The following is a 23,343-nucleotide window of genomic DNA, read 5'->3' as shown; positions in this document are numbered from 1 at the left end:
GCCTAACAGGGTTACTTCATACTTAGCCAGCCTTTGATCTGAAAAGGCTTGTGTCCTGTGACGTAGTAAGAGAGCCTCTACTTCATGAGGGCATTGCACAATTAGAGTTTTACCTAGGACCAAATCAGAGGCTTTTTCTACCAAAAGGGCTGTGACTGTGACTGCCCTAAGGCAAGGTGGCGCTCCAGCTGCTACAGGATCCAGCTGGGTTGAATAGTAGGCTATGGGGTATTGGTTAGGCCCCAGTAATTGAGTCAGAGTTCCAGAAGCCACCCCACTTTGTTTATGCACAAAGAGAGTGAAGGGCTTACTGTAATTTGGGAGTCCTATGGCAGGTGCTGATAACAAGGCCCATTTTAATTCTGTTATGGCTGAGAGATGCTGGGGATCCAACTGTAAAGTGTCTGGGACAGATTTTTTTTGTTAGAGCTATGAGAGGTTTAGTAATTTCACCAAAAGAGGGTATCCATTGTCTGCAGTACCCGGCTGCTCCTAGAATGGCTCTCAACTGCCTCTTAGTAGTGGGGGCAGAGAGTTGTTGAATGGCCTGAGCTCACTTAGAAGAGACAGAGGGAATTCCAGCAACCAGAATAAATCCAAAGAATTCTACCTGGGGCAAACACCATTGTACTTTTGACTTGGAAACCTTGTGGCCTCTCTTGTGCAGCTCTAGTAGTAAGTGACGGCTATCTTCCTGACAAATTTCAGCATTAGGAGAGGCCAAAAGTAAGTCATCAACATATTGTACTAGTGTGGAGCCTTTAAAGGTAATAGAGGCCAGATCCTGCTGTAAAATTTGGGAAAATAATGTGGGACTGTCTACAAATCCCTGTGGGAGTCTAGTCCAGGTCCACTGTGTACTTTTCCAGGTGAAAGCAAATAAATATTGGAAGTCCTCATGTACTGGTATGGAGAAAAAGGCAGAGCAGAGGTCTACCACTGTGAAGCATGTAGCCTTACAGGGAATGGATGACACTATTGTAGAGGGGTGCCTATACTACTATACTATACTATAGGGTGCCTAGGGATAACATGATTGTTAATCACTCTAAGATCTTGCACAAAATCATAAACAGGTTTACCATCTGGCCCAGGCTTGGGTTTTTTAACTGGCAAAATGAGAATATTGCATGGAAAGTGATGACATGGAATAATAATACCCTGGCTTTTCAAAGCCTCAATTATAGGGGTGACCCCTTCTGTTGCTTCCCTAGACAATGGATACTGTTGAATGGAGGGGGGGGTGGTCCCCCTTTAACCTTAAAGGTAACAGGCATGGCAGACTTAAGGAGCCCCACCTCAGTAGGGGATAAGGCCCATAATGACTTAGGAATGTCAGAGGGGATTTCAGATGTATCCCCTACTGTTCCTTGAGCTTCTGTAATCAAAAGTGACAATAAATGTACACTATCCTCTGGCAATTGTAGGGAGACAGCCCCATCTGGAGCACAAGATACGGTTGCTCTAAGCTTGCAAAGAAGGTCACGACCTAATAAATTTACAGGGGCATCAGGCATAAGTAAGAATGAATGTTCCATTGTTAAGGGCCCCATAAATACCATTCGAGGGCCTAATTTTGCCACTCTTTGGGCTTTTCCCGAGACTCCTACCACATTCAAAGATCCTACAGCTTTACATCCAGGGTCTGGTTTGCTTACTAATACTGATCTAGAAGCTCCTGTGTCTAGCAGACAATAATAATAAGTGTCTCCCACTTTTAGGGTCACATGACGTTCATTCCTCTGGGGAGGTGAATGGACAGGCACAAGGGCATTAAAAAAATCTGGATCTGGGAATCTGTAACTTTCAGTATCTATTTTCCATCCCTCCCCTTCATCTCATCCATCCTGTGCCCCCTTTTGAGGGTGTCCATGGTTACCCTGATTCTGGTTCTGTCCTTCTGTACCTCCCTGATAGGGTTATTCTGATTCTGTCTTTCTGTATCCCCCTGAAAAGATTTATATCCATTTTGATTCTGCCTGTAATAAGGCCCATAATTACCTCAGGTGTTTCCTTTCTGATGAAAGTTTCCAAAATTATTTCAATTTCCCCCAAAGAATTCCTCAAGGCTCTTGGTCACTGCCCTCTTACGTTCTTGTTTTCTAGTCCTACATTCCCTCAAGAAGTGTCCTTGTTTTCTGCAGTACTCGCAGAGTTTAGGGGGTTGATAGTGATTTTCAATTGTCCACTTTCGCTGCCCTGTTGTTTCCTGTACTGGAGCTAAAATGTCCTGTCTGTTCCTTTCTTCTCTCTCATTTCCTTTGCAAATATATGTTTCTATTTCTTTAAGTCTGTCAGGACTCAAATTATTCCAGCCAGGACATTGCTTTTTAAAATATTTCCGAATTTCTGGTAAGGACTGGTTTACAAAATGAGAGCAGATAATAGGAGCGTCTCTACCATCTAATGGATCTACTCCAGCATATTGCCAGGCATGCTTACACAGCCTGTCATAGAATCTATTAGGTCTCTTATCAGGTCCCTGAACTGTATCTATAAATTTTTGCTAGTTATCAGTCTTTCTAATACAGGATTCCATTGCCTTAAGCAATGTTTCTCTTGCATCTTTCAACCCTGGGGAAATATCCCTCTGCCACAATTTCCTCATCAATATATAGAAAGAGCTAGAGTAGTTGCCTCAGTAGTCCCTCCCACTTCCTTATATCTGCTTCTAAATCATTGCACAAATGCAAGATGACTTTTAAGCACAGGATCAAAGATATTCTGTATTGTTTTATTTTCACCATGGCTCGTTCTGGCCAAGAGGTCATTACTGAGGATGAGCCTCTCTATAATTAGTAATAGAAGCCTTTCCAGAACAGAGGAGCCTTGTAGGGCTACCAGAGCAGTGCAACAGCCTTTGAGGACTCTGGGTCACATCCTTGCCTTGATGAGTCACCAGAGCTAGGCATTGTGATGATGAGGACACATTCCTTGTCCTCCCTGAGCTCAGATTCTCCTGGAGCTTTTCTATTCATCAAGGCAGATGCAGAGATGAGTGGAAGTGATAAGATGGGACCATCTACAGCCAGACTCTAGAAGGCTGACTCTTGCAACTGTAAAAATATTTTAACTTACTAGGTCCTAATCTGTGGACTTTTGACTGGCTGGCTATCTGACTGCTATTAATTTCCTAAGCCAGTCTGTTAGGGCCATTTAAAAATTTCTCCATACTACTCCTCTCAAATTGATAAGAAAACAGCCTCTTTTATTTTTAGTAATCAAAGCAGGGTTTATTTATAAAAATAAATGTAAGAGATAAGGGTAAAGAAATGCAAAGTTATATGACCTTCTGGCACTGTCTCTCTCCTGCCTCCGCTTCCATTTACTCTTTTCCACGCCTGCAACTTTCTTAGCATCATTGGCTCTCTGTCCTGTCTCTCTAGCTTCTCACTAGCTCTTTCTCCATCCCCTCACTGCAGAAAACCCCCTGCTTCACTCTTTAACTTCTCTCTCACCACCATAGCCTCAGTCTCCTTTGCAAACCCCCTTTCTGTATTGTCACAACAACCCACCAAGTGCTTCTTCTCTCACTGACCAACCCCTCTGCATCTCTACCTCCCAGGCTATATCTCCCTTCTCTCAGGTGAAACTTGGGCTGGCTGCCCCCAGGCCAGCCGAGACCCGTGTTGTACCTGCTGGGACCTGGGACTGGGTGAAACAAACCTCAGTATCCCTGAGGGTTTTCATGGGCCTTTCTGCTGTGTGCATGGGCCACACTGTGCCACACCTGTGGCTCAGGAATTTTTGTCTGCTCAGCTTAGCTGGGCTCAGAGACCCCCCACAGCTGAAATGGAGGGGGAGGGGCAGCTCTGCTTAGGGAGCCTGAGGCTAATTTTAATGCCTACAGTCCCCCCCTTTGCTTCAACAAGAAACACAGTGTGTTTCCTTGATGAAGCAGCAAAACAAAATACCATAACCAATGCTAACAATATGATGATAACAACATAGGAAAAGAAAATTTTGTCCAGAGCGGCAAGCCATTCAAGTAGTTCAGGAAAACAGTGATAGAAGCCTGAAACAGAGTGATGTCTGTGGGAGTTGAGAAGAGATGATGAATACAGGAAATACTGTAGTGATTGAATGATGTTTGGCAATGAATTAGTCCTCGGGTTGGGGATGAGGGAGAGGGAAGTCTCAAGGCGGCCTCTGCAGAGACTAACTTGGGTGAATGGAAGGATGCTGTTTTCCTCAACAGAAATAGAGGAGTTTATACCATGGGTAGGTTTAGGGAGAAGAAGATGGCTTTGATTTTGAATGTGTTGAGTCTATAGAGTAGATAGATTGAGTTCAAATGGTAGTAGAATTTTCCATTGGTGGGGACATCAGAGATGATGGTGGATAAGTCAGACTTTGGATCATTCAGAATCAAAGATCCCTGACTCCATGGATTGTAAGTATCATAGGACCATGGAATCCAGGAATCTGAAAATCTTTGTTGGTGTTCATTTGTTTCAATCAAGTCTTACCCTTCATGGCCCCGTTTGGGGTTTTCTTGACAAAGATACTGAAGCAGTTTGCCATATTCTTCTCCAGCTCATTTTACAGATGCAGAGCTGAGGCAAACAGGGTTAACTGACTTGCCCAGGATAGCAGAACTAGTAAGTGTCTGAGGCCAGATTTGAACTCAAGAGGATGGGTCTTCCTGATTCCAAGTCCAGTCCTCTATACACTATGCCGCCTTGCTGCCCCTCTGATAATGTTAAAAATAGACTTTTCCCTCGGGAAGGAACCTTGGATAATATCTAAATAGTTTTTCTGAAGGAATGTGGGCAAAAGTTTTCAAAAAGAATTTTTGTTTGGAAATTTGGTGAGGGGAAGCCATTCACTATTGGTGAAACCATTTGGGGGAGCAATCTGAAATTATGCCCAAAAATTTATTAAACTCTCTATATCCCTTTTTATCCAACATTGCTACCCCTTATTCTATTTCAAAGATGAGAAGGGGGAAACGAAAATAATCTAAGTGTTCTAAAAGGTTTATAGCAGCTCTATTTGTGGTGACCAAGAACTAAAAATTGTAGGGATATCCATCAATTGGGAAATGGTGGAACAAGTTAGGATATAGGACTGTGATAGAGTACTACTGTGATATAAGAAATTAGGAGCTTGGGGCAGCTAGATGGCACAGTGGATAAAAGCACCAGCCCTGGATTCAGGAGGACCTGAGTTCAAATCTGGCCTCAGACACTTGATACTTACTAGCTGTGTGACCCTGGGCAAGTCACTTAACCCTCGTTGCCCTGAAAAAAATAAAAGAAAGAAATTAAGAACTCAATGATCTTGGAGAAACATGATAACACTTGCAAGAATAATGAAGAAGGAAACAAGCCAAGACAAGAGAACATTATGTTCCAATATTCTTTGTTTCTTTGTTTTTTAGCAGGGCAATGAGTTAAGTGACTTGTCCTGGGTCACACAGCTAGTAAGTGGAAAATTTCTGAGACCAGATTTGAACTCAGGTCCTCCTCAATCCAGGGCCAGTGCTTTATCCACTGCGCCACCCAGCTGCCCCATCCAATATTATTTTAAAAAGCATTTTGAGCAAATGAGTTATTTTGTACATTATAAATACTCAAATTAACTATAAAGGGCCTATGAAGAAAGATGCTTGCTGCAACCAGAGAAAGAACTGGAAATAGAGGTATGTATTCAATAATTTTATGTTTTGTTTGTGTGTGTCTGTGCGTCTGTGTGTCTGTTCACAATGGTAGCTATTGCTAAAATAGGGTGAGGAGGGAAAAGGTGGGGGAAGGAACTTAGATTGTGGAGTCATTGGATAACTGAAAGTAATAGCAAGATGTGCATAGTAGATTTGATCTTTCACATACACTCATCTTTTTTATTGTACTCTGTTAGGAAAATGGCCATTTTATTCCATACATTAAAAAAGAGAGGGAGAGTGTAATGAAGATAAGGATATATAAAGATATTGAAGCCCTTGGGTTCACAGAGCCTGGATCACAAATCCAGCCATAGGGTGGCCTGGATGCCAGCCAGCTCAGGCACACATGGCACACAGCACTGCTGCCTGTCCTTCCTCTCACCCCTGCCAAGCCTGACTCCTCTGGCTCCTGGCTGGTTTCTCCCTTTGATTTTAGCTTCTTCCCAAGAGAGGTGCCTATGAATATCAGCTTAAAGAAGGGAAGCAGCCAGGCTGGGACATCATCTCCAAGGTCTCCTTCCTTCATGAAATTCATTCCTTTTATAGGAAACAACTTTCTCATAAACATCCATAAACAGTCTAGCATCTATGGATGAAGGAAGGAGATGTCACAGACATCCCAGAAGGGAAGGGAACCCCATGAGGGTCTCCTCTCCTCACCGCTTTTATCTCCTTCTCTCCTTCCTGGCTCAGTGTCTTGGCTTCATCAATGAAAAAAGTCCATCCCCAGCCTGCATTTCTTTCTTTCTTTCTTTCTTTCTTTCTTTCTTTCTTTCTTTCTTTCTTTCTTTCTTTCTTTCTTTCTTTCTTTCGTGGGGCAATGAGGGTTAAGTGGTTTGCCCAGGGTCACACAGCTAATAAGTGTCAAGTGTAAAGTGTCTGAGGCTGGATTTGAACTCAGGTCCTCTCCTGACTCCAGGGCCAGTGCTCTATCCACTGTGCCACCTAGCTGCCCCCACCAAGCCTGCATTTCTGCATTTCCCTTAATCCCTTTCTGAGGGCTGGGCATCACAGGACCATGGATTTGAAGGTGGAAGGGACTTCTGAGGCAAGCTAATCTGGTAGCCCCTCTTTACAGAAGAGGAAACTGAGGCATGAGGATGTATTCCCAAGGTCATGAAGGTATTCAGCACAGAGCAAGAATGGAGGCAGAATAGTGCAATAGGGAGTGGAGAGTGTTGAGAGTCACCTTCTCTAGGCCAGACACAAATAGTCACTTATTCTGGATCCTCTAGATGTGAGGGTCTGTGACAGTACCTATGAGTGTACAGACCCAGAAATACTGTTGAAACTGAGTGAAGTGGAAGACTACTGGAAGCACAGTATTGTATCAGTCTTGCTCATTTTCCTAATAAAGAAAATGTAAGGGCGTTGGTCCTCATTGGAAAAATAGCTCATCCCTTCTCCTTAAAGAGATTAAAAAAAGGAATCTGTGGTTGGAGCCATATAATCGAAGGCCCCCACAAGCTGCATCTCTCTTACATTGGGAGCTTTACTTACTGTGCTTAGGCGAGGAATGGTCCTTCTCCAGAAGGTGGCTTTTTCTGGACCTTAAGAAAGAACAGACATATAGGAATGTCCCTCCCCAGTAGAGTAACAGAGCTGTCTGAGACTGAAGAGATAATTGCAGCAGAGCCAAGACTTCTTGTAATCCCTCAATCTTCTTGGCTTCTCCCAGTGCCCTAGGCTTCTTGGCCCTCTCTGAGGCCTTTGGTGTGAAGAAGAATCATCTCTATGTCCCCATCCTTAGATCCTTCACCTCTAGGTTCTTTCTTCCATTCATGCTATGCCTGAACCATTACCTTGTCCCAAAGACCTCTTTCCCCCTCACCTGGGTACCCTTTCTATAACCCACTAAGAGGCTAACAACTCTTTCTCCATCTCTCTTTGAAATCATTGCCAACCCCCTCTCCCTGTCCTCCTTGCTGCATCTCCATTCTTTCCATCTCTTCCCAGGTGTTGCCTCTTTTGTTTGGGGGTTGTAGGGCCTGTGAAATGTCTAGGTCTAGTCCCTCTCCCCCCAAAAAGGGGAAGTGAAGACTGTTGCCCATCTTCTTGTCTCCAAAATGAGATTTTTATCAACTGAGTTAGTTAGCTGGGACATTTTGTGTGGAGTCATACAGTATGATGCCCTCTATCTGCTACCTCATAGGGGAGTCAGCTCTAGTAGGCTTAATTCCCAATTTCCTCTTCCTGGTTGACCTTCCTAGAAGACACAGTAACACCCTTGAGGGCACTCTCCCCTGGCCTGATAGGAAAGGATATGCTAAGTAGGCTGCATCCTAGAAGCCCAGAATAGGTGTCAATGCCCATTGCCTCTGCCCACCATTCTCTGTGCTCAGTCTAGAGTCTAAACAGTCTCTATTCTGGGAGGCAAATAAGGAAGGTCAGGTTGAAATAGAAATCAATAGTAGGTAATGTGGAGTCACCCATGTTCCTCTTGGGGACAAAACTAACTTGTCCAGGGACAGTGGGAGGGATCTGTGCAGGGGAGGGGCACCCTGAGAGAGCCAGGAAACCACAGCAGCAGTTGCAAGGAGAAGAAAGAGAAGGAAAAGGGGAGGGAGGAGAAAGTCAGAGGAGGCAGAACAGACACAGCTCTAGGCTGCAGGCAGGGACAGCCTTGGTCTGGAGCCCAGCAGGGACACTTCCAAGGGCTGCTCTTGGGCAAGGCAAGACACATCTCAAGAAGGGAAGGCAGAGATTCCTGGCAAGGACAGAGGTGGTCACACACAGTGGGCAGCACAGACTGATGGACAGCCCCTGGAAGAGGCTCCTGATCACAGGTGAGACACCAGCTCTGCTGGAGCCCAGGGCAGGAGAGGGAGCCTGGGGGATTCTGGCCCAGAGACAAGTGAATCAAGACAAGGCCCAGGAGGAAGGAAAGCAGTCCCAGGGGGTCTGTCCTAGACACAGTCTCTGCTGCCCTGGCCAGGGCTGTTTGTGCTGAGTCAGGGGCAGAGGAGAAGTAGCAGCTCAAGGCTATTAGTCCACATCCCTGAGAGTCAGGGCAACATCCAGGCCTGGAGTTGTGCAACCTCTGAATAAGATGCAGCATCTTTACAGTCAGAGGAGACCTGGGTGTAGATCCCAGCTCTGATGGTTACTAGCTTGGGACCTTGGACTGGTCACTTCCCCCTCTTAGCTTATGTTTACCTGGAATACCACTTTCCCCAAGGACTGTTTTGAAGCCAAACTTTCAGCTTTAAAATGTATCCAGTGCTTAGTGAGACATGTTGATCTGGATTCAAATGCTGCTTTTGCCATTTCTTATTTAACATCCGGTACATGTGTTACCTTAATTGGGCCTGTTTCCTTAATTTTAAATTGGGGCATTTGGTTCAGGGATCTCGAAGTTTCTGCAGGACTAGGATCTGATTTCTATCCTCAACCACATTTTATTGATTCATTTCTCCCTTCAGTGTCTTGCCTTCCACATTGGCATCAAGACCATGAAGGAATAATCAAATGTGTCATGGACCAAACTCTCAGATGCTCTGCAGACACTGATGCACAAGCACATGAATCCCCTTCAAACATCCCCCTCTGAGCCCCCAGCAGACCCTGGGGCAGGCTTAGCAGCCCCCACACTTACCTTGGGCCTGTCAGGGGGTCAGGGGGATCCTGCTGACCTCTGCCTCCTTCCTCCCCTCTCAGCCTCCATCCTCAGCTGCTGGATCCAGGCATCGTCTGATCAAGGTGATCCTGTCACTGTTGTGGCAAGTCCTCCCAATGGGACAGTGGGCGGCAGAGTTATCTTGCACATCTGGGGGTTCTCAGGGGAGGCTGTCAACTATAATTGGTACAGAAAGACAACAGAGAACTCCAACAGGATCACTACCTACACTGTCTCTTCTGGAGAGCAGAGACCAGCAGATATCAGGGAGAAGGTGTTCTCCAATGGCTCCCTGCTCATCCCTGACCTCACCCTCAGTGACACTGGCTTCTACATTGTAGCTATTGTTTCCAACAGTGGCACGGTATTAGCAGGAGGAGAACAATTCACAGTGTATGGTAAGTGCTGCCCTTCCCTTGGGCCATGCCTCACCCCACTGCTCTCCCTCTGTCTGGGCTGAGAGCTCTGCCCTAAGCACCTTACCCAGGGACCAGGTGAGTACAGAACAGGACCCACCCCCACAAAAAGTAGGCCAAGGAGGTGAGAACTCCCAAACCCAGAGCAGCCTGGTCTTGGGTCCCAGAGAGCACAGGAGAACTCAGAGGCCCCTGGCAGTCAGTCTGTGGGAGGTAACTTCCTTCTTCCTCTCAGCTTTCTCAGGCCACACTGTGAAAGTAGGAGGACCCCTGGGGGCTCAGAATGGCAGCTGCCCCCTCAGTTGGGCCTGAAGAAGGCAGCCTGTTCCTGAAGTTCACTTGCCAAATGACATTGAAAATCCATGTGACAGGAGGTGCCTTGTTGGGAGAGGGCACAGTCACTGACCCTCCCTTGCCAGCTGGGCCCAGCAGAGCTCACACCCAAACTACACACTCCCCAAGAGCCTGGCTGCCCGGGTGTCCCAGGACCATGTGGATGCCTGTTCAGCCTGAGGATCCCAGGGCTGGGAGAGGGACCCCAGAGGGAGAACACCTGTATTACCTCCATTTTCTAGAGGAAAGGCCAAGTCAGAGGGGCCCAGGCTTCCCTGAAGGACAGATTGGGACAGAGGGGCCCAGCTCCTGCTGAGGTCTCAGCTGGATGAGGAGAAGACTAACACCATGTGGGGAGCAAAGGGGTCACTTGGGGCACTAGACAAGAACAACGTTCCCAACCGGGAGAGCTTTCCAAATGGGGAATGGGTTAACAAGACCTACAATTTATAGAGGGCCTGATGCTGGCCAAAGTGCTGTGTGGGGCATATTTCACATGATTCTCTCAAAGGCCCTGTGATGTAGGCACTATGTATTTGTAAAGGGAGAAAATAAAACTGAGAGAGAACACTTGGCTAGAGTCACCCAGCTGGTGAGTAGATGAGGCAGGATTCGAATTCAGGCCTTGCTGACCTCCATGTCCACCATTCCATGCTGTGGACACCCTATATGCCTCCTATCATGAAGTTCACCTCAGGAGACAGTGACCTCCTGACTTCTGGGAGTCTTCAAGCAGAGACTAGATGACCATTTGCCAGGAGTGTTTCAGTGCAGATCCCTCATCAGGCCTGGGTTGGACAAGGTGACCTCTGGGCCCCAGAAGCAAAGAATCCCAGAGGCCTCTGGAGATTTCAGGGTCTGAGGTTAGGATAGCTATGGGGGTGGGTGACAGCCTAGGACACCTGGGCTTTTTCCCACGGGTGTCTTTCTGGAAATCATCCTGGGCATCTTTCTATGGCCGGATGCTTTCAGTGGCTACAGGGTGAGAGGCAGGAGCCAGGGTTTAGGGAGGGCCCTGCCAGTCGTCCCCAGGGGTCTTTCTGTCCCTCAGCTCCTGGGCAGAGGATATTGTGGGAGGAAACACCAAGAATCATCCTTCTGTTATTCACAAGCATTTATTAGGCACCTACTATGTACAAAGTCACTGGGCTGGGTATGGGATGTAAAAAGCCAAAAATAGAAATCTCTGCTCTCAGGAAGTACACATTCTACTGAGGAAACATGTAAACATTTATGTGGAGTAAACATGAGGACAAAAGGGATCAGTTCAAGACTGGAGGTTTCCTGGGTAGAGGGAATCCCTGGGGGACCCAGGCACTGCACCAGTGCAGGTTGCCAACTTGTCTGCAAATCCTGGTCTTGCAGAACCAAGGTCAAGCTGCTTTCCCCTCTTAGGAAGCCACCCCGGGCTCACACCTTCAGTGACCAGCCCCTTGGTACAGAAGGAGGCAGTGGCAGACAATGGCCTTGATCTCACATCCCCCTGATCAAAGACAAGTCACAATGTGGGGCCTCAGTTTCCTCATCTAACAAGGAGGGCATTGCCCTGGATCAGGGGTTCTCAGAGCTTAAGGGGCCCAGAAACCTGGATGGGAACAATTACAATTGTATTTTCACTTTATTTTTCACTTTCCTTTGTAATCCTTTTTGTATTTCCTTTTGTGAGTTTAAAACCAGGACTCTGAGAAGCGTACAAACGCTTCCTCAGACTATCTGTCCAAGGGCCTCATAGACAAGGGAAGTGATGAGGCAGCAGTCTGGAGCATCTCTGAGGTCCTTGCCAGCTCTGAATCTGTTATAACCCTATGAACAGTCATCCAGGGTTTGAAGGGGCAGGGCATGGACCAGGTGCCAGAGGACATAAAAGGGGTGGAAAGGAGTGGGATGAGATAAGGCTGCAGAGGAAGGATAGCTAAGGGGGTAAAGGGAACTTTATATCAGTTAAAGGACTTTGGCTCTGAGGAAGGAGGCAATAGTGAGCCCCTGAAGATCCTGGAGGAGAGTAGGGACATTACCAAATATGCCCCAATTCCCATTATTTTCACATTGGTTTGAGGGGGTATTGGAGGGGCACAAAGAAAGGTAGAGAAACCCAGTCATGCAGGGATGATGGAATCCTCCACTTAACCCTGGAATAGGACCTCAGATAGGCTTTAGTGCAGTCCTCTCAGTTCACAGAGGAGATTGAGGCCTTTGAACGGGAAGAGACTTGGCCAAGGTCACACGGGTAGGAAGGAACAGAACCAGGATTGAACCCAGGGCCTTCCAAATACAAATCAAAGGCATTTCTACTATTCCCCTACTGTGTGAAGGTGGAATGTGTCCTTCTCCTCCCTCTCCATGATCCATCCTTCTTAGCTCGTGTCATACATGCTCAGCACCCCAGGAGAGAGCATGACCTCAAAGCCTGCCCTCTCTCCCTCCAGCCAAAGCCCACTTGGTGACCCCTGCCTCCTTATAAAAACATAACAGCTCATGTCTAAGCAACACCTTATGTTCTACAAAGAACTTTTCAGGGATGGCCTCATTTGATCCTCCCAACAACTCGGAGGTGGGCACTATTATCACAATTTTACAGGTGAGGCTCCTAAGGCACAGGCAGGTTAAATGCCATGCTGGTAAGTCACATAGCTGAGGTAGAACTTGAACTCAGATCTTTCTAAGTCCAACATTAGTCACTCTGACATGCCAGGCATAAGACTCTTCGGGGATGTCAAGACATGTTCCATAAAAGTGCTACTGTGGCCTTCTTTCCCAGGAGGATGCTTACTGTCTAGCATGTCCTCACCTCCCCTCAGGGATGGATAGTTGACCTCAACCTTATCAGATTCTTGGCCAATCCCACTTGGTTTACTGGATTCAAAGCTCCTTCACTATCTGTAAAAGATGAGTCACACTCTACCTCACACCAAACCTCTTATCATGAATGAAGGGAAAGACTGAGAACTCTATCAAAACAGGGAAGAAAGAACGTCAGGAAAACTCAAATATATGTAATTTAGTCCTGTTTGAAACGTCATCCTTAGATATCTGGGGAAGGATGACCCAAGAAAGGAGTCCTGTGAGCCTGCTGAATTACCAGGGATTACTGAGGGGCACACAGCTTTACTAGGGGCAAGGCTGACCTGCCAACTACAGAGAATGCAGGGATAAGGAAAAGCTGGTATCTGGGGCCTCCACAGGCCATGGAGGCTCAGGGAAAGTTAGTCCTGCTTAGCTTTGCTTCATTGTGTAACAAGACATCTTGTGTTGTAGGAGAGGAAACCCCTAGCGAAAGGAGACAGCACAGACCAGGGAATTTAAAAACATTCCGTAAATGGGTATGATCTACCCCATTGGCAAGACACAGGCCTAGGCACAGGAGATGCTCTTGTGGGTTAGTAACCCCTGGACTTCAACCAGGACTTCTGCACGCAGCTGCTAAGTGACCTATTCCCAATCTCTTGCTTTGCATGTTTTCCTTTGGACCTAAGGTAATGTTTCACTCTCTGAGCACCAGGTCCCCATGGCTTTTCCCTAGCCATTCCTCTCAAGCCTTCACCAATATCCCCATCGAGGTGTGGAGGTGACCCTGGCTGAGATCAAATGAAAATTATTTGGGATCAATGTCAGATCCTGCCATTGGGTACAAAAAGTCCAAGGCATAAATAAGCATGTGTACAAAAGGGGAAATTGCTAGTCACCAAGAAATAGGAAAACCATTAAAGAAAGTAGGGGTGGTTGGCTAAAAGAAGGGGAGATTGGGGTCAGGCAGGACACCTGACTTTTGGATGCAATGGTAAATTACCTAGAGACCAAACTCCCATGAAAGATGAGATCATCATAAAAATCCAGAATCCACTGGTGAGAAAGCTGTTCATCTGACAAGACCTGGGGGGTCTGAATGGACTGCAAGCTTAATACTTGGGTCAAAGGGAGAAAAAGGCAGCCAACAAACCTAATGCAATTGAAGCATGTTCACTTCCAAAGGTAAGGGGATAACAGTCCTTCAGGACTGTCCAATGGCACCCAGAGAATTGGATTGATTTATAGAAGACAAAGTTTACAACAGACATGAGTATACTGGAGAGTGTCCAGAGTAAGGCAACCAGGTTGGTGAAGGGTCTGCTGTCCATATGATCTGTGGGTAAGCTGAGGGAACTGAGAACTTTACCCTGGAGAAGAGAAGGCTTGGGGGAGATATATGATAGCAATTTGCTGGACTGTTCCATGTGACCTCAGAGGGCAGAACCAAGAGCACAGAGGCAAACAGATATGGAGAATAGTGAATGGCCTATAATGTCCCATACAACTGTACATTCTGTGCTTCCATGGAAAACTCCCTAATAGCTAGAGCTGTCCTGCTTCAGTTTGCTAAACTGGAAAAATGAAAGAATTATACCCTCTACTTCCCAGGGTTGTTGAGAAGATAACATTGGATCACATATTATTTAAGATACTTCATGCCAATAACAACGATCATAACAATGAGGATAATAATAACATTTCTCTAGTACCAACCATGTGCCAGGCATGTAGTAAGCACTTCATAAATGCTTATTCCCTACTCCCATACCCACCTGACTCACTACACTGTGCATATCCCAGGAAATCTATAGAGGATGGGATAATCCAGGACCCCACTCCATCCCCTACATTTCCTGCTCACCTTACTTACCATCACAACCATAGAACCAGGGGACACATCCCTGCACATGGTGACAGGGTCATTACTTTATGTCAGTAATGGAAGTATTTGCACTAGGATTTTGGTGTTTTTGCAGTGCAGGCATAACCTGGCAAAGTAACAATCCAGTCACTCTCACATATCTCTCTTCTTTTTCTCTCCTCAAAAACACCAGCCAAACCTAACATCACTGCCAGCAGTACCAACATCATAGAGAATGGCACTGTGGTGTTTACATGTAGCCCAGAAAATGAGGGGATGAACATTCTGTGTTCTTCAATAACCAGCCCCTGTCACTCAATGAGAGGAGACATTTGTCTAAGAATAACCAGACCCTCACCATCAAGAGTGTGAAGAGGGAGGATGCTGGGTCCTATCAATGTGAAATCTGGAAGCTAATCTGTGCCCATACGAGTGACTCCCTCACCCTGACTGTGAACTGTGAGTGACTCTGAGTCTTCTCCCACTCTTATCCTTTCCCCAACAGTGACTCACAACTCATTTCCCTTCCTTCTTTACACAGATGGACCAGACCACATTGTGATTCTTCCAAGCCCTGAGAGTAGGGAGATTGAGATCAGATTCAAATATCTACTGATCTTAGCATGTCATGTTGAGTCTTACCCACCTGCCCTGTATGAATGGCAAGGCAATAGCACCATGAACTCTGACTTCCTTGGTAACACCTATGTCATTAAAAGTGTATCTTGGGAAGATTCTGGAAAGTATGCCTGATTGGCAAAGAACGATGTGACCAACTTAACAATTTCTAAGGATGTCACAATCAGGGTGGTCGGTAAGTGGTCTCTCCCTCCTCCCTTCCCTCAGAGAAGTTGCTTGGTTTGGACAAGGATATGAAGCCAGGAGGAGGAAATCAGGTCCATGAAGGAGGGCAGTTTTTCATGGTGAATTGGGAGAGGACATGGAAAGAAATAACCTGATTCTAAGGACTGCAGTAAAATTTATAGTGAATGTCAGTCCATTTACTGCAATTTTCTAGTTGGTAAAAATGGAAAACAACCTTTCTGTCTCCTATAATCATCTTAGAACCTGTCATGTACAGTAAAATTCATTGATCATTCAACAAACATGTAGGGGCAGACCCTGTGCAGAGCACTATACCAATCACTGAAGGAGAAACAAGGTTTAGCTAAGACTCCATTCTTAATTTCAAGGCCCTTACAATCTAGTAAAAGGATCAGAGCCCAACACAGGTAATTGGTACACAACATTACATGATATGCATACTTAAACTCTGGCTACAAAATAAAGTGCAATAGGAAACCTGGAGAGAAAGTCCATTCTCCTTGGTGCGGAGAGAGGGTGGGCAGAAATTAAGACTGATGTCATAGAAGAGCTAGCACTTGAGCTGTTTCTTAAAGGAATGGGAGGGGAAAACTATAACAGTCCTAGGGAGACAAGGAAGAATATTCTATTTCTTTGGAGAAATAACCTGAACCAAGATTCAGAGCTGGGAAAGTGCAATGCAAGACTCTAGAATATAGACCAGTGCAGCCTGAGCAGACAAGGCTGTCCAAGAGAAAGATTAGAAGCAGTAAGGCTGCCTCATTGTTCTTAAGGGTATTGAGTGAGTGGCTCAGAACACCAAAGATAATTAAGTAGATAAAAGGAGTCATTTGAAGCCTAATTAGCAGTAAGAAGAGGAAATGATCAGAATCATATCTGCTTGGTGTAAAATTCACCAATACTGGGCAGACCAGTAGGATTGAAACTGACTCTCAAGGCTCAGAGTTTTGTTTGATGTGGCCATTGTCACATCTCTACTCCATTTGTGACTTGGTTCAAATAACATGGATGTGTAAAAATCTGGGAAACCTAATGTTCATCAATGACAATACATAGAGCACATGACATACAAAGATCAAGGACATGGACTGGAATAAAGATTAGATGCAGAAAAAACAGAAAGGAGGCTGTTGAAAAAATCAGATGGATACAGATGAGGGCATAAGTCTGGCCAGTTTAGTGGGAATGGACATAAAGGTAAGATCACAGGATTTAAATCTGGGATGAGTTTGATCATCTAGCCTACAATGCATCATTTTATAGATTGGGAAATTGACATCCAGGGAAGAGAAGGAACTTGTCCAACATCCCAAAAGTAGCAAGAGACAGGGTCACGATTCTAATCCAGGTCTCCAGGTTTCAAACTCAGAACTCTATCTGTTTCAGTGCACTGCATTTCAGGGATGGAATGATTTCAAGGTTTTCAAAGATAAAAGTGACATGATCAAGATGGTATATGAGGACAAGTCGATAGGAACAGTGGTATGAAGGATGAATCAGAGAGGTAAGAGAACAGAAACAAGAATAATGGTTGGAAAACTACTGCCAAAATTTGGAAGAGTTAAGGGAGGGGGGTTGGAAGAGAAGCTGAGAGGACAGGTAGATGAGAGATATGCTCTCCCAATAGAATCAATGCAAATAACCATAACATTATGGATATTGATTTGTCAAATGTGAGGTTTGAAGGAGAAAAAAGGTCAAAGATATTTTCAGATTTGAACCTAGATGACTGAGAGGTGGATTCTGCCATCTACTGAAATAGAGAATGGTAAGAAGAAAATCATGAATTAAGAGATTCGTATGTAGACTTTGATGCGTTTGCTCAATATTCAGGTGTCCCCAATTATTTGTCAGATATGCTACAATGTGACCTTGCCAAAGGGATGTCCAGGCCCTCAGGAACAAGGGCTAAGTCCACTTCATTGATTAGCAAGCATTTCTAGAATACACAAGGAATGCCAGGTTCTGTGCACCAGTGCCAGGCACTTCATGTTGGAGACCCCCAAAAAACACTCACGGTTCTTGTTCTCTTCTTGTCCACAACAGACACATCTCCAGGAAAAGGTTATGGCTCCTCACTCTCTGGAGGGGCCATTGCTGTCATTGTGATTGGAGTCCTAGTTGGACAGGCTCTCATCCAGACCCTCCTCTATTTCCTGCTCTTCAGGAAGACTGGAAGGTAAAATTTGGTTCCTGTGGTTGTCCTTCCTCCTAGTCCATCTCGCTAAATAGGGGAGAGGTTCCAGCAAGGTCTTCTTCACCCTTTACACTCTTCTAAACCCAGTCCAGATCCCTTTTTCAAAGTCTTACCTTTCAGCAATAATTGCCTTGCATGGCCTCCTTCTCTGGGCTTTCACTCTCCCCCATCCCTCACCTTTGATTGCCTCTTAGTAACAGCTGTTCATTTACCCACTGCTTAAGTAACGAGAATTAACCATTTCTCTCAGACCCAAACCAAGGAAATGCAGGTCCAAGAAGGTACGGAAGGAATGGAGGGTAGGAGACACATGGTGAAAAAAGAGAGTTTGCTACTCACAACCTAGTGAGAAATCAAGTGGATGAAGAGGCCACGGAGGCAGATCCAGACTCCACGGACAAGGGGAGTAGAAGACTAATGGTACCTAATGGTGAAGAAAGTAAAATGAGGAGGTTGTACTTAGGGTTAAGACATGAATCCTGAGGGTATTCAAAGACAAGCTTTAATTCTACTCCAATCATCCCTTCCAGCTTGGGGAACTCTATTACTTTGATTGGGAAACAGTTCCACATGTCTCTTCTTTCTTAAGGGCCAGCAAACACCACCTTTCAGAGAAGAACCATTCAGCACACAAACGTGGTGAGTAAAAGCACCAAACAATGAAACTAGAACCTAATGGTGGTCTTCAGAGATTGGGTTCCAACCACCATCTTCCTTCTTTATTTTAAGGAGAACCTGGGTGCTGTCTTTCTAAGGATGGCAAATTCCATTGATTTTCTTTGCTAGGAAAACCATGAAGCCTCATACAATGTGACACTGAAAATCCTCCTCCATTCAATGCATTTTAAACAGTATTTATTAAAACATGTACTCACCAGGCACTGTCACAGCCCCAAAGACTTAGAGGACTAAGAGCTAAGTTACTATTTGTGCAGGGCCTGGGGATGGAGACTCTGAACACTCTCCACCCCCTTTTCTGCTCCTCTGCTCACATTCTGACTCTGTACTTAGCATCAGTGTGTCCCTGGGGCAATACACTTATGCCACAATTCCCTCCTTAGTGTAGGGCTGGAGCAGCTGCCTCAATGGGCCCTTCCACCTCTATAGCTAGGCTCCAAGGCAAGATGGCTTTCAACACAACATCAGAAACATTGTGCATTTTTTCCCATCCCCCACGGGCTGCCAATCCCACAGGAGTCCTCCCCAAATGGCCGATCTGCTGAGGATGAGCCTCCCCATACTCAGGGACAGAAGCCCTTCCAGAATGGAGGAACCTCACAGAGTGGCCCTGCCCATGGCACAGCTTTCAGCACCTCTGGGTCACCTCCTGGCCTTGATCAGTCACCAGAGCCAGGGGTTGTGATTAAAAGGATACCTTCCTCTCCCTCACTGAGCCTCTGTTCTCTCCAGCAAGGCAGCTTCAGAGATGAGTGGGGATGACAACAAAGGGCCCAGGCAGAGCCAGACTCTAGAAGGTCAGGTCTTAGAACCAAAGACCTTGAAGTCTGATCAGATGTGACAATGCACATCCCATCATGACATCTTAAAGCCACATAACCCCATAACCCTACATGACAAAGACCCAGGGGATTCTTCACTGGGCATTTTCTCTGCCTATTCCCAGTGCCTGGAACATTATCCATCCTCTTCACGTCCAGATTTCCTGGCTTCCTTTGAGTTCTAGCTAGTGTTTCCCCCTCAAGAAACCTTTCGTGATTCCACTTAACTCTGGTGCCTTCCCTCTATTGATTACCTCTCTGATGTATCCTGTCTAGATCTTTTTTGTACACAGTGTGCAAGTGATCTCATCCTTTCGACTATAATCTCCTTGAGGGCAGGGATTGTCTTCTGCTTTTCTTTGTATGACTTCTTGACTGAATCTGTGGGGAGGTGGGAGGAAGAAATTCTCCTGTGTCCTCTTCATCTGTTTGCTGAGTGAGTAGGGGTGGGAAGGAGGAGGAGTCAGTCCGACCTGGAATTCAGGCTTAAGATACACCAAGGAATTTCCTGTCTGAGTTTCTGTCTCTCCAGGTGAGGATGCCACCATGAATGAAAATAGTGTTTGTCCCAAAGGCTCAGCTCTGCCTGCACAGGTAAGGACAGAAGGTTTCCTTCTATCACTTCCAGGACTTTGTGGTGTCTGTCAGGGAAGGGGACCCTTTGTGGAGATCTGGAATCCTGACCCTCCGGCCTAGTTCAGCTCAAGGGCCAGCCCCAACAGGAGCCTGCCCTGATCCTTCCTGTTGCCAGTGTCCCACCCATGCCCATCCTTCTGCAAATGTTTGGAATCTGATTGTCTATTTAGGAATGGCTTCCTCTGCCGAGAGTACAACCTCTATGAATTCAAGACCTTCTCATTCTTCTCCATTCATCCCATCAATTAAAGGAATGAAGGAGGAAAAGTCATTCATGAAGTGAAAGATGCATATCCAAATCATATTCAATGCTTAATATGTGACAAGCACTTGATTATATTTAAATTCAGGGAAATTCCCCTTGTGTCATTTGAAATATTTGGGGGAAGCCTGTCCCTGTTCTAAGTTATTGGGGAACTTAATTGGGGTTTCCAATATATTGGTACTTATAAATTAAAGGCTATTGCACCAGTTTCAGCAGCAAACACTTAATAAATCATATTAAATGTTAATAAAGAGTTCACTGCATTTAACATTAGTTGAAAATCCCCAGCATCATAAAGACAGAGAGAGAGAGAGAGAGAGAGAGAGAGAGAGAGAGAGAGAGAGAGCGAGAGCGAGCACATGGCTCCAAAGTAGAATTCAGAGGTCCTACATTACCTAGAAAGAGAGAGGGAAGAGAACCCATGGCTGGTTCACCCAGGGTTCCCATATGCAAAGGAGGGAAATTTCTTGGGGAGAAGATGTGGCTCTTTCACACGGCTCAAAGCAAAGTGCTTAGCATAATTCAATTCCATTGGTTGACTAGACCTGAGAGTGGTTCATATCAAAATGAGTGGTACCATGCTGATCCCAGGGTACAGTGAAAGACTGACCGTCTGAACTTTTCTATTCAGAAAAAAGGCTTCCTGACAGGTGTGGTTTCTGTTGTTTCTACAGAGTTAGTCTGATCTTTAATGCACCTTTGGGGCTGGCTCTGAGAAACCAGCCAGAGTTACTGTGTGGGGGTAGGGTCACTCAGTGACCCCACAATCCCATTGGTAATAATTATTTTCTCTCACACATATGGAGAAATGGTGCCCAGATAGGGACATTTTGCTTTAGGAAACTACAAGGCTGGCAAAGGGAATCAGAAGTCAGGGCAGAGTTGATGATGGTTCTAGAACTAGAAAGCAGGAAGGAAGGGAATGTTAGGGTGAGCAACTCCAAGTTGGAAGTTCCAGGAGTAAAAGGGTCAAGTCCTGGTGGATTTGTTTTGTGGATCAATCCTGGCAACTGGTGACAAGCAGTCTGGGAAGGAAGTGACTCATGGTTACAGATCAAGGCTTGGGTGGTGAGTACCTGAAGAAGTAATCACCACTCAGGACAGAGAGACTCTTATAGCAGGAGTTCCAGGCAAGAATGGAGTAAGTCTTTCCAGAATTTATGGCACAATGTCTGGCACATAGTAGGTGCTAAGTTCTTGGTGAATGGATGCAATGTGGAATAGGCTACCTGTGACATGGTGTCATGCTCCACACTGGGAGTCTCCAAGAAAGGCTGGATGACCACTTGTCATATTAGTTGTAGATGACATTTGTGTTAGAGTTTATCACACTAGATGTTCTTTTAAGTCCCTTCTAACTCAGAGGATATACAACTATGAGATCTCTAAGACCTTTGCTGATTGTCACATGTCATAGGCTTCCTTCTAGAACAAGCATTCTCTGTCATAAATTCCTTTCCAACTCTGTCTTTTGGAGGCTCTTACTAACTCTTGTTTCCCCTTCCACAGGGCCTGGGCTCCTCCCCTGCTTTTCCTGAACTCCCATCTGAGAGCCCTTATCAGGTATGTGCACAAGGGGAGACCAGGCCTCACTCAGGGACCAAGCCAAATGTAAAAACACTGGTTGAGGATGAACTTCTTATTTCTCATGAGGGAGGACACAGGAACCAGGCCAGGATGGAGGAACGTGGGGATAGGGTTTGAAAAGGGAAGAGACCTCCTACTGCCAGCCACTATTCTAGATGCCAGTGAGGTCTCTTCTTTCTATCCCCAGGCACTGAATATCATCACAGCAGATGTTTATGACAAGATTGAGCCCTTGAAGAACCCTCAAGCCTAAGGAAGAGAAGAAAGTCCCTAGGGATGTTGGGACAGCCTTTCTATTCCCCTTTGTAAAGGAGGTTTCAGAGGCATCTCTCAGGGGAGAAAGTTGAGACATCTGGATCAATGTAAAAATGCAGCTGGGGGAGAAATAAAAAGGCTGGATTTGGGAAGAGGGAATACTTCCAGGGCCCCAGGGACACCCAGATCTCTTAGAGAAAGTTAAGAGGAATGAAAGTAGCTAGAGCTCAGTGTGCCTGAGCTGCTTAGAAGCCAAGGCACCCTGTGGAATGTTTAGGTACATAATCTGTTTCTCCCCAAGTGCTTCAATGTGTTGAATCTTCCATATTTTTCTGTCTTTCTTATCCAAGTTTAAGGGCCAAAGTTTGATATATAGAACATTCATTGGGTGACTCGCCTAAATATTGGGGTCCTGGAAATATGAGGCAACTTTAAGTTCACCCTCCCCTAGATATTTCTCCCAGGCCAATAAGAAAGGAGCCTTACAGCTATAATTCACAGAAGGATCAGATTTTATTACTTGGGAATTAATTAAACAACAAAGATGAAACTAATAAAAACCAAAGTCAAGGAAATAGGAAAAAGAAATACAGATAAATACTCTTAACTCTAAACTTAGCCCATACAATCCCCAGATCTTTTCCAATTAAGCTAATTCAAAGGAATTTAGGGTTCTCTGTGTTCACTCACCAAAACCTGGAAAGTGTGCAGTTGCTAGCACCACTGGAAGGGGAGAAGCCAGAGAGACAGAGTTTGCATTCTGGAAGAGCCTCTGCTTCCCTTCAGGGAGTGTTCAATCTTTCCTCCCCCAAAAGGAGAGGTCCTTTAAAAATTGCCCATGGAGAGTTCTCCTTCTTACCTCAGTAGCATATGTAACTTCAGGGTGGGCCAGGTGTGGCCCCTCCCAAATGAGTCAGCTAAAACTCCAATAATAATTTTTACCACAAATAATTTTTTACCACATCCCCCCTTGATTTCTTTGGAAAACTTATGGTTTTCTTGATGAAACAGCCAAAAATAACAGAATTTAATACCCTTTGCTAGGAAACAATATGTTAAAAACAATATAGAAAATGGAGAGACCAACGTTTTGTTCAGAGGGGTGGTCCCTCATTAACTGGCACGTTGACACTGGCCTGCAAGGGGGGGGGAGGCCTCTGCAGAGAGTACAATTTACAAATGGTGTACATAACAACAGAAGGTAAAAAAAAAAAAACCAACAAAACAAAACTGTTCATTTAAAGTCTCTGAGATCTTGTCTTCTTATAGTGGTCATCAGAAAAAACTAGACTCTGGTCTGGACTCTGGTTGTCTCTGGACTCACTTCTTTAGCTGTTGAACTTCTGGATTTTTACTAACCCTTAGCATAACATTGTCAATGATCAAATCAAACACTGAGAG

General features: G+C 45.4%; 1 protein-coding gene across 1 annotated transcript in view; it reads left to right on the top strand.

Moving 5' to 3' along the window:
• The window catches only part of LOC122748241 (netrin receptor unc-40-like), a 49,177-nt gene extending 26,662 nt beyond the window's left edge, over nucleotides 1-22,515 (top strand). Inside the window, 10 exon segments of the mRNA XM_043993911.1 lie at nucleotides 8,131-8,451; nucleotides 9,323-9,688; nucleotides 14,872-14,964; nucleotides 14,967-15,137; nucleotides 15,220-15,492; nucleotides 17,550-17,682; nucleotides 18,290-18,339; nucleotides 19,732-19,793; nucleotides 21,610-21,663; nucleotides 21,875-22,515. Of these exon segments, the coding sequence (XP_043849846.1) occupies nucleotides 8,131-8,451; nucleotides 9,323-9,688; nucleotides 14,872-14,964; nucleotides 14,967-15,137; nucleotides 15,220-15,492; nucleotides 17,550-17,682; nucleotides 18,290-18,339; nucleotides 19,732-19,793; nucleotides 21,610-21,663; nucleotides 21,875-21,940 (1,589 nt within the window). The 3' untranslated portion in view covers nucleotides 21,941-22,515.
• The last annotated feature ends 828 nt before the right edge of the window (nucleotides 22,516-23,343 follow it).

Source organism: Dromiciops gliroides, chromosome 3 (assembly GCF_019393635.1).
Source record: "Dromiciops gliroides isolate mDroGli1 chromosome 3, mDroGli1.pri, whole genome shotgun sequence".
NCBI classification, from domain to species: Eukaryota; Metazoa; Chordata; class Mammalia; order Microbiotheria; family Microbiotheriidae; genus Dromiciops; species Dromiciops gliroides.
Note: the sequence above shows the minus strand (reverse complement) of the source record. Positions and strands in the feature narration are given on the sequence as shown.